At 38.4% G+C, this 11,866-nt stretch overlaps 1 protein-coding gene across 8 annotated transcripts in view; it reads left to right on the forward strand.

Annotated features, from left to right (window-relative positions):
* Nucleotides 1-11,866, forward strand: part of LOC108314151 (muscular LMNA interacting protein) — a 269,710-nt gene that overhangs the window by 84,950 nt on the left and 172,894 nt on the right. For 2 of the 8 annotated variants that reach the window (XM_037743612.1, XM_037743611.1), the window contains one exon: nucleotides 5,680-5,702. The exons of the other annotated variants lie outside the window; for them this stretch is intronic. In XM_037743612.1, the coding sequence (XP_037599540.1) occupies nucleotides 5,680-5,702 (23 nt within the window). The remainder of the gene's footprint in view (nucleotides 1-5,679; nucleotides 5,703-11,866) is intronic. 8 annotated transcript variants of the gene reach the window in all.

Below are 11,866 nucleotides of genomic sequence, written 5' to 3' on the forward strand. Positions count from 1 at the left end.
TAGTAGAGACGGGGTTTCACCATGTTGACCAGGATGGTCTCGATCTCTTGACCTTGTGATCCACCCGCCTCGGCCTCCCAAAGTGCTGGGATTACAGGCTTGAGCCACCGCGCCCGGCTCAGTCAAGATTTTTTGAACAAACGATGAGTAAATGAACATGGTAAGTATATAGAAGCAGGGAATGGTTTCTGGAGGTCTATTCTAATATGACATCGAAGCCAAAATGACATCCTGTTGCTGTGCCTCTTCTGTGACTGTGAGGGTAGAGGGCAAGGAGGTGTTACAAAATCTGCCTTAGGTATGTAAACTGTTGAAGAGGTGAAAGTTTCACATTTATAGCAGATAGCCTTGGGGTTCAGATTGTTTGTCTTTATCTCTTAATGAGTCCATTCTGATGATTCAATGACTTAATTGAAGTGGATGGTCTCATAGAGGGAAAGTGTTTCCAGAAAAAGAAATGTTATTTGATAAAAAGAAAAAAAATGTAAGAAAAACCACAGAAATCAAGGATTAAAAATAGTGGCAAAGAGGAATGAATTTAATAGAGGGACCAAGAAATTTCCGATAATTCAGGACACCTTTGAAAGCTTGGTGAGTCCTCACGCACACACCTTCTCCTTCCCCTGGGGGCCACTGCCCTCAGATGTGTGAAGGGCGGTGAGAAGGAAGAGGATTCAGGCTCTGGACCCGCACTATTTGTGAGAACATTACTTCGTCTAAATAAAATAAAGGAGATTTGGCTTGGATGATGCTGCCATTTACTGAACTGATTAACACAAATTTTAAAAACCACAAGATACTTTAAGATGCTTATGGGAAAGATACTTTTTTTTTTTTTTTTGACTCCTCCACTGTTTGAGATTCTTGCTCTTTGCCAGAAGGTCCATCTGCCAGGCAGGAACCAAGCTTTCTGCAGAGCCTAAAGCTCTACCTGGGGAATGTGTCCAGAGGGAGAACACCTGGGCAGACTGAACCTACTCATGATTTAACGCAACTTACTTAGCTGAGCAGCCTCCTTCTGGAGTCTTCAGAAAGGGCCACGGTATCATTTTCAATGTAGTTATTGTTCCCAAAAGGAAATTTGCATATTCTCATGCTTATGTGTTTTGCAAACTTCACACATTTAGTTTATGCAAGGTGGTTTCAGAATTGAAGTAAAATAATTTGTCTTTTCTGAAGAATAACCCAAGGAAAAGAGAGAAACTTCTGCTTAGGTCTCTGAGGCATCAAACTTCCTGAATATGTCAAAAGTCAGATGCTTGACATTCAGGGAAGGAAGAAGTGAGTCTGACCTAAGCAGGAGCACTAGTGGATAAGGCAAGGGATACAAATATAGTAATTCGTGAAATTATTGATTTATTTTATCCTTCTTTGCTTTCCCTGGGGTTCTGTAGTAGGTGAGACAATCTTGATGCCAGAGTTGAAAGAGGTCAAAGAGCGTGGCCAGCCACAAAGACTTTGTCATTATTTAACCATAGAAGATAAATGTCCCTCGTCCCCACATCTCTCTAGCCCATTCTTTTAATTACAGTGGTGTCAAAGAACATTCCGAAGCACATCTGTCTCTCAGATGCTAGAGCAGACCGGCTTCTCAACTTTGGTGGCCATTGTTTATCAGTTCCTATGAAGCTCAAAAAGCTTAAGTCATAAAAACAGCTACTATGCTTGACTAGCTTATTATACCTATTACAGTGACATCATAATTGGTAAGCAAATCTCAGTGGTTGTGCCAGGTAATCCATTAGGGCATGGAGAAAAACTATTAATCTGTGTTTTTATTTTTGCCTTTTAGATTCCTATTTAGGCGTATGTTTTATGTTATATATTTGTCCAGGAGTATGTGTGCATGACAATGAATAAATAAATTAGTAGACATTTCTATAGTAGTAGTGTGTGCTCAAATTATTTTATTGATAAGCCCATACTCCAGAAACCTTGGAGGCCACCTTTCCCCCCCCAAATTCAACATTTTTTGAGGCTTATAGCAAAGAATTTTTACTGTTTCTAGTGGAACCTGAAAAAAAGGGGTGAATAAAATATTTAGACTTAAAATTCTGGTGGATTTTTAAATACTTTTTTTCCATAACAAAGTACATTAGCCTCTTTCTTTTCAAAGAAACCTGTTTTATTTTTGGTGTGGGTTTTAGTTAAATTAATAAATTGATTCAGGATTTAGAAGACCTATACAAATTTGCAGACATTCTCTGCATATGTAGCCATGCAGGGTTACATAACATTAATCACTAAAAAGGAAAAGTCCCTTTACGGTAATGACATTTCAACAAGACTAAAGTGCCTGTTTTCAGGATATCAATTCCATTGGGAATTACCTTAGTTAAGTTTGAATATTGGGCCACCTGATATTTCATGCTACCAGATTAGTTTTATATCCCAAGGCCACAGGATAATTTTACTCCCAGATTCAAAGCTGTACTTTTTCTTTTCAAGGAGTGCATAATGTGGCCGAATACACATTTCGGTCTTGAGCAGTGACAGGTTGGCTGAAACACTTGGGTTTCAGGACTGTTCTGTATCCGATGGATGGCTCATATGACATAGCTCTAACTCTGAGACTATCCCTCTTACAGAATGCTTATACCTGACCCTTTGAGCCTTTCAGAGACAAGAATCAGAATCCATCTCAAAAATAAAACAAAACAAAATCCCATAATGCCAAATATACTTGAAGAATTTGCTAAAGCCTGAGTTGAGCCCAAGTATTGAGTCTATTTTTTAAACTAAAATTTGTATTGAACTTACTTCAGAATGTTTCTAAAGTACAGCCTGAGCTGCTGCCAATCTCGAATATTTTCAAAAGTATGGCACTATAACAAAATTAGACCATCAATAAATGCTCTGAATGAAATTGGACTTGATTTAGCTCCTCTGTTTTAAGTCCCTGAATGGAGCCTCCTCACAGCACTAGGGTCCTCGTCGTCAGCATACACCACAGCCAATTTGTCCATTAATCTTTTCTGAGAGTACCTCTCCCCCAGCCATGGCTCCTAGGTTCTATTTTCATGATCCCTCTAAACCCTAGGCCTCCACTTATAGAGCTCTTTTAATTATACTCACACCTGTTGTTTGAGAACGTGTAAACTTTCAGCCCTTTTAAACATTCTTATTTACTGTCTCACTTTTTCGTACTGACCTGATTTTATAATAATCCTTTTAAATAATCTTGTTTCTAATTTGGAAGTGCCATTCTTAGTGAGATTAAAATGAGTTGCAGATTGATCTGTTTTTATTGATTGATTTTGTTTCTTTTGATCAGTTTTGTTCAATTTCTTATATTTAAAATTTCTTATGTTGTTGGATATTAACAGAAGGAACATAAGCAGCAGTTCTTAAACTGCCTCTCAACCATCAGAGGGAATCTGTTGCTGTGAGATTTAGGCTTTCCTCTCAACTTTTCCATGGGTGATAATGTCCCCACCATGACTCTTATAACAGAAATGTTCAGACAGCTGTATAGAGTACATCAGCTATCTTATCAGGATGTCTTGAGATGTAAAAGTTATGCATATTAATTAGGCGAAAGGTATCTACTCTGTTAGAGTCTAATAAACTTAGAAATTACTTATTTTTTCCCAGGAAGATACTCCTACCTCCATAACTAGTTAGCAAGTTTGACAGACATTCTAGGCTTTCCATTTTAACTTATTTTCACATTCTATCTAGAACAACTTCCTTTGGCCGTTCAGAAATTAATCCTATGGACTTCAATACAGTCATTTTGATTCTATTTCAGCACATATTGGTGTAAGAACCAGCCTTCATATTTTAATGAGCACTGGCTGTGTACAGGACATTCTGTGTTAAGCATTGTATCTATGTGTGTGACAGAGAAAGAGAGAGGGACACACACACAGAGTACAGTGGATTTTGGCATGTATAACTTTAACATTTATAAGCAATCCTATAGTTCCAAACCATGGACTCATGTAGTGATTTGTAATTTTGCTTAGCATGAATTGGAATCCCACTTACTTGAGATGAATGTAGAGGACAAAGTAACATTGCTAATGAGTAAGTCAGCTGTATAGACCAAAATGTATAATTGTTATAATCATTTTTTGTGTTTTTGTGGGAGAAATATTGTAGAGCAGTGTTTCTCAAACTTAATAATGTTGACCCTTGGGGCAAATATATCTTTGTTGCCAGGAACTGTGCTGTGAATTGTAGGCTATTTAGAAACATCCCTTGCCTCTACCCACTAGCGGCCAGGAGCACCAGGAGCACACCTCTCCCACTTTGTGTGACAACCAAAAATGTCTCCAGACATTGCCAAATGTACCTTGGGTGTGGCGGGGTTGGGGGGAGATCACCCAGAATTGAGAACCACTTCTGTAGAGGAAACCCTTGATTGTGAAAGTTGAGCCATCATAAAATAAATTGTACCCATATTTCCTACCGTGTGTTGTTATACATTGAGATCTTATTTCTGAGAGTACATTCTATTCATAAAATTACAAAATTGATTTAAAATTTCCTAAGCCACTTAATTAAATATGGAAAACTAAATACTATGAAATCTATATTTATTTTAAGGGAGACATCTGATAGCTGAGGCCTCTTAAATTCTTATCCAATGAAGTTTGAACTGAATAACATCTTTTCCTATTGAATATCAGCACATCCAATATAGGCATTTCACTTAATATTGTCTGAGAGAAATTATTTAGCAACTGAATATGGGATGAAATGGTGAGTGAGAAAATTATATTTAAGGAACATAGCCAGGAAATTTGAATTAGCTTTGCCCATAAGATAGAAGGAAAGGTAGGTTTTCAAGATCATATGGGAGAAAAATCACTGAGTTCCTAAAATGATCATTATTACTGCCAAGTAAATCTAGCCATCCCCCAACTGCAGTGAAAAGGAAGCAATGACTTGATCCTCAGTGCCTGGGAACAGCTCCCCGAGTTCAGCCACAGCTCCTAGGATCTATTGTCGTGATCCTTGTAAATCCTATAGAGCTCTTTTAATTATACTCAGACTTGTTGTTTGAGAACGTGTAAACTTTCAGCCCTTTTAAACATTCTTATTTACTGTCTCACCTTTTTGTATTTAACTAATTTTATAATTTCTACTATTCATTCTTTGGTTTTCAGAGCCATTTCTCTACTGAACAAGATTGTCTCTAAACTAAGTGTGTGTTTCTGAATACCAATTCATGAAGATAGCTTTCAGGAGGGAAATTGCAGCTAAGTGAAGCATTGATAATTTGTCAACCTGGTTACTTTTTACAGCATGACTTGACTAGGATCTGGAATTAAATACCCAAGAGAGAGGATTAAAAATAGGATGGGTTTCAATATCAGAAAGTGAATGCTTGAAGTGTCTTTCCTGTCCTTTTCATTCAATTTATCACACACACTGGCACTACAATTTCTGCAAATGGGTAGTGTTTCCTCTAGGGCTTCCAGATTTAAATGGAACCAAAAGGGCTGAGTTCTTCTGGCTGGATCATTCTATATATTTGTGAATTGGAATTTCAATGCAAATCATAATTATTGGCCTAGGAATAGCATATACTGTATCCCTCAAATGAAAGAACTAGAAAGTTTTGCCCCTTTTATATATCTTGGTACAAGATATATAAATCATTTCATAATGGTCCCATGTTTGACAGGCTATTAACATCTTATTTGATCTTACTGTTTTATTCATAGGCAGGCAAGCAGTACCATAAAAGTCAGGTGAGTTTTGCAGAACATATTTCTGTATTGATAATATTTTCCCAGTAAAATATATTTAAATATAGATATATTAGACCTACAATATAGCAAAAGTATCACTAGTGTTAATTAATATGTAAATGGTGGTATAAGGGTATTATTATGATGATATTAATAGCATTGTAATAGAATTCATAATATAATAATATTTAAATGGTTTTAATATTAAAATGGTTTATTTCAGTTAAAATGGTTTTAAATTTTCTCATCAATTGCAAGACTTTGAGTTTCTGAGAGGACTGATAAGAATTATAGTCCCATTGACTCCATCATTTTAGTGTGTGGTTTGAGTGGTTTGAGTGCGGGGAGGATGGGTTATAGTTATTGAATCTTCTTTTTTCTTTTGAGACAGAGTCTTTGCCCTTGTAGCCCAGGCTGGAGTGGTGCAGTGACATGATCTTGGCTCACTGCAATCCCTGCCTTCCGGGTTCAAGCAATTCTCCTGCCTGAGCTCCCCGAATAGCAGGGATTACAAGCATGCGCAACCATGCCTGGCTAATTTTTGTATTTTTAGCAAATGGGGTTTCACCATGTTGGCCAGGCTGGTCTCAAACTCTGTATCTTAGGTGATCTACCTGCCTTGGTGTCCCAAAGTGTTGGGATTACAGGCACGAGCCACTGCGCCCAGCCCAAGTTATTGAATCTTAAAGCTGCAAAGAGCTCTCAGATCATCTGGTCCAGGGTCTTTCAAATTTGTGAACCACAAATACAGTGTGTGTGTGTGTGTGTGTGTGTGTGTGTGTGTGTTCATATATATCTGAAACAGAATCTCTGAAGGAGTGCTTATTCATATTTTTTCTATTAAATTTGATTTTGTTCTATTCTATTCATCATTTTTCTAATTCATTTTTTGAAATGCCAAACAGGACTCACTAATAGTCATGACTTGTGGTTGGAGAAACACGGATCTAGGCTAGCAGCTGTGTTTTACAGATGGGAAATCTGGAGTCTGGCAACACAAGTGTTGCCTAAGGTCAAAAAGCTCATTAGCTGCTAAAAGGAGGGGACTTTTTAAAACACATGTGGAATTTCAAATTTAAGTCATTTAGCATTTGGTGCTTACCAAATGATTTATGGCTAGTCCAGAAAGCACTTTCAAATTGCGCTGTTGGAAATCAGGAAGCAACCGGCACCCATTACTACTGCGCATGCGCACAGGCATGCTTATTCCCTCTGCTACTGGGCCCTGTGACACAATAGGCTACAGGCTGAATTGGAATATAGGTACACCTATTTCTTTGCACAATTTCTTTCTGCTTTTGTCATTCAAGGGCAGAGCTGAAGAGCTGTGACAAAGATAATATGTGCAGCTTTAAGATTCAGTAACTCGGGCTGAGCATGGTGGGTGGCTCATGCCTGTAATTCCAGGGCTTTGGGACGGCGAGGCAGGCAGATCACCTAAGGTCTGGAGTTTGAGACCAGCCTGGCCAACATGGTGAAACCCCGTCTCTGCTGAAATATTTACTTTCTGACCTTTTACATAAAAAATTTGCCAACTTCTGGGAATTATCTGATAATGAATGTAAAGCACAATTTGCAACACATGATAAATATCCAAAGAAGAGTAGCTATTTTTATTTTAAAGTGGTAATGGCAATTAAGAGGATAAGAATTATTTTGATTACGCTGGTGATGAGAGAAATAATGAATTGTGATGGTGTTAATGGTAATGATAATGACAATATTAACAACAACAACAATAATAATTTATTTGGCTACCAGCTTTGACTTCTTTTATCTCATTTTAGAAGCCACTCCTGATATTTCCTAGGCTTTTTCTTTTCCCTGGTATCAAAATTCATTTTCAGGGAAGAATCTGAAACTTGCTGTAAGATTTAGAAAAAAAGAAGCTCTAGGTGTTGAGGCTGAATTGGCAGGTATGAGACGTATTTTGAGAGAAAACTCAGGTCTTCTCCTTGTCTGTTTATGCATAAAGCAGCCTCAGTCTCCATAATGGTATTTTATTCTGGACAGCTCCTTTGCAAATACTTGTGGAGTATTCATAAGGGATTTCTGTTTCTTCCTGAGATCATACCATCAGCACTGTCAGAAGGTTTTACTCGTGTGGGGCTTGATGGTGAGTCCTGGTGGTTTTCCTGGATCCCACAAATGTCCTGGAAAAATGTATTTGTCTTGTTTCTGACTCTCTCTTTGTAATTTACAAAGCTAAAAAGAAGAAAGACATTCTTGTTTTGTACCTTTAATTTCTGAGCTACACTAAGGTTTCCTATATTTTGGAGAATTTGCTATGTCTATGGCTTAAAAAATATAACTCTCATTGTGCCTACCCACAGACCCTAAACGTGTCTTAAAGTGAATTAGACTCACTCAGAAACTTAGCATCTGTTTCTTCTCTCAGTTTTAAATCCACAAATAGGATCTGTTTCTCTCTTTAAAGTGGTTTCCCTAGCAACTAAACCACCCTTATATGATCAGAGCAGTTTGTCACTTTTGAAGTTTGACTTTCTGACAAGGCCTTCTGGCTCAGGGAGATGAAGAAAACAACCTCCCAACACAAACATTTCAAAAACACTCAAGTGATGAATTACAAATGAACTACATTGGGTGACTTTTCTGTAGATTGTGTGTCAGCCATCATCACCACCAAGCTCCATAGCCAACCAGCAAAGATAGCCATCTCTTGAAGTAGCTATCTTCGTAGCAGAGAACAGATGGGAGTGATTCTTAAAGGGGCTAAATTACCATAGAGATATATTTTGGGAAGCAGTGGGCAGACAGAGATATAGAAGACTTGCAGCAGGCAGCCGCACAAAGCGAACTCACCTTGTGATTACTTCATCTTGCTTATCTCGAAGCTAAAGTAAACATATTGGTCACAACTCAGATACATCATGGGGAAGACAGACTTTGCCCCCTCTACTCAGAAAGAGTCAGGACAAAGTGAGAGGAAGGTGGGTCTCAGCTAATCCTCAGACTGACATTTTATTTGTGTTCACTATCTTTAAAATAATAATAACTATTGTTTATCTTTGGTGCTTTTTCCCCCCTGTTGCTGTCCTGTTTACTGATGATGAGAGTTAGGACCTCATTTCAATTCTGGGTTTTCCTTTCCCTCCCCCATCCCTTTCTAAATCCTGCTGTAACTAGAATATAGTTGGGGATGGATAGAGTGATAGGGGTGAAAAAGAAGGATACATGAAACAGGAAAAGTGTCTGCTTTTTCTTTTCTTTTCTTTTCTTTTTTTTTTTTTGAGATGGGGTCTCTCTCTGTTGCCCAGGCTAGAGTGCAGTGGTGCAATCTTGGCTCACTGCAACCTCTGCCTCACGGGTTCAAGTGATTATCCTACCACAGCCTCCTGAGTAGCTGGGGGTTACAGGCACCTGTCAACATGCCTGGCTAATTTTTGTATTTTTAGTAGAGATGGGGTTTCACCGTGTTGGCCAGGCTGGTCTCGAACTCCTGACCACTTGATCCACCCACCTTGGCCTCCCAAAGTGTTGGGATTATAGGCGTAAGCCACCATACCCGGCTAATTTTCTGCTTTCTAATGACATTTTCTATTGGCCTCTCAACAAAGGGGAGAGAGAAATTATTTATGAGATCTGTAGAGATCCCCAAATGAGGTTTGCGTGAAAGAGCTTATGAGAAAAGAGAGAAAACAACAGTGGAAGCTTAAACAGAGTTTGCAGAGTCAGAATCTCTGTTCTGAGTTTGAATTCATGAATTTTGTTTGTTCATGAATTTACTTTCGTGATCTAAAGATGAATAGCCAGTTTTCTTCCTTAGAAGATTTTCCCCGGGAGCACGGTGTTCCTCATAATAAGCAAGTCAAATGGGCATGTCCCTCCCCCTTGCTGGTACTTCAGATGGAGTGTGTCTGGAGGCCCTAGTAGCATCTAGCAGGTAGGGGATATATGAAGTTAAGTAAAAAAGGCATGTTCTGCACAAGAAAAAACTTGTATCTTATGCAAAGTACATATCAATTCCAGGAATCAAAAGGGAAATGTTTTGAAAAGATTTGTTCTTACAAAGGAATTTAAAAATTTTTTTTTGGTCAGGTGTGGTGGTGCATGCCTGCAGTCCCCGATACTTGGAACTTTTTAATACCTTTTTTTGGGCACAGGAAAATTTATCTCCTGAACTTTGTATAGGTTATATTTCTTATACTAAGCATGAAATACATTTAATTGAAGAGTTCTGTAACTATTTATCGAATCCTTACTATAGGTTTATTATTAAAATTGGTACTTTGGAGAGAAGTATAGAATGCTGACATAGTATAGTAGAGACAGAGATGTGGTGCCCAGATTCCCTTTTGAGAAATGTCTTGCTGTTGAGTTGTGGAAGGTGTGGTTGGCAGGTAGCCTCCGACTGTCACCTCCTTTAGGGTCAAACTTATCTGCAGAGAGGCTCTTCACTGAGGTTACCTTCTCAGGGAAGCCTGCAGTGGGTGAAGCCTTGGCCACTTTGGCTGGATATGGGAAGCGCTTATGGACAGCACTTCCTAATACCAAGAGTTAGGGAGCTCCTGTGCTCCTTACGCAATTAGCCCAGGTTTTGTTGGGTCTGCATCACCACTCAACTTCTCCCTCTGCCAGTCTTGCCTCTTTCTCTTACTTCCTGCCAGTTCCTCTCTCAAAAATATCTGGCACCGCTAACTTTGTCTCTGCATCTGTCTCCAGAGAATCCAACCTGCAACACCCAGTTATTAATGATTTTGCAAATAATTCAAGAGACAGGACTATTCTCTGTGGTCATTGATGCTGTGGGACAGAATGTAAGTGCTATGACGTATTCAGATGACAGGGAGAGAGCTGAGTACTTAAAAAATCGGAGATAACTCCTGGTAGATATGAACTCTTGCCCTAAGATATTGGAGGTTTAGAAGACAGCAAGGATAGGCAAATGAAGCAACTGAGCCAAAGCAAGTAGTGAGACTGTGAGAAAGTTGGCCTGGCAACCAAGAAGGCTACGTGTTAGGGAAGAGTTAGAAATTGAATTGTTAATTTACTTAGGATTAGATCTGGCTGTGCAAAAGAGAGAAAACCCCAAAATAGATGTTTTCTTCTCTCAGATTAAAAAAAAATTCAGAAATTTAGTTTTGATCTTGTTTGAGATCTCTTCCTGTCAATTTATTCATGATTCTGTCTACTTTAGAGTGAAGCCCTTATCATCAGGATCTAAGATAGTTGCTAGAGATCCAACCATCACATCCAAATTCCAGACAGCAGGATGGAGGATGAGATAAAGAAGGGCATGTCACATCATTTTAAAGAAACTTGCTTTTGACTACTTCTCATTGGCCACAATCCATACCTACTGGTGAAGGAGGCTGAAGAGTAACCCTTCAACTAGGCAGCAACATACACAGCTTAAAATTATTGTTACTTAAAAATTACAATGGAAATGTAGGATCACTCAGATGATGGAAACAAGTGAGACAAAATAATAAAAAAAACTAAAATCTAGTGTCTTGAAAATGATGGTGGCAGTAAAACATTTCTAGAAATTATAGAGACAAAGTTATTTTATATATGTGTGTGAAATGTCAAAAGATTTGGGGCATATTTAGTTGGAGGTTAATATTAATAATCATCTAACATGTGTTGAGGGTTTTCTATGTAACAGGCATTATTTCAAATGCTTTGTATCGATCACATTATTTAATGGAGACTAGCAGGTAGGTTTTATAAATGATCTATTATATATAAGTAAACGGAGATTTTCAGGAAGGAAGACAATTGACCAAGGTCACAAAACTTGTAAATGGCAGAACCCAGCCTCACACTCACGTTTGTCAAACTCCCGAACCCAGTGACTTGCACCATGGTTGCTTATATTAGAGCCAGCAAGTGAGACATCAGAAAGGAGAAGCTGGAACTCAGGAGAGAGTGCAGACCTGGAATTACACATTGAAATCAGCCAGTTCTCATGAGCACTGAAACCATGAGAGCAGAGAACATGAGAGAAGAGAGTCAGGAAGGAGAGACCTCAGGCAGTGGAAAGAGGTGGATGCCAAGTGCTAAGTCTTGGGGATCTTTCTTTCCCTTCCTTTCTTTCTTTCTTTCTCTTTCTTTCTTTCTTTCTTTCTTTCTTTCTTTCTTTCTTTCTTTCTTTCTTTCTTTCTTTCTTTCTTTCTTTCTTTCTTTCTTTCTTTCTTTCT

Source organism: Cebus imitator, unplaced genomic scaffold (genome assembly GCF_001604975.1).
Source record: "Cebus imitator isolate Cc_AM_T3 unplaced genomic scaffold, Cebus_imitator-1.0 Scaffold148, whole genome shotgun sequence".
Taxonomy (NCBI): Eukaryota; Metazoa; Chordata; class Mammalia; order Primates; family Cebidae; genus Cebus; species Cebus imitator.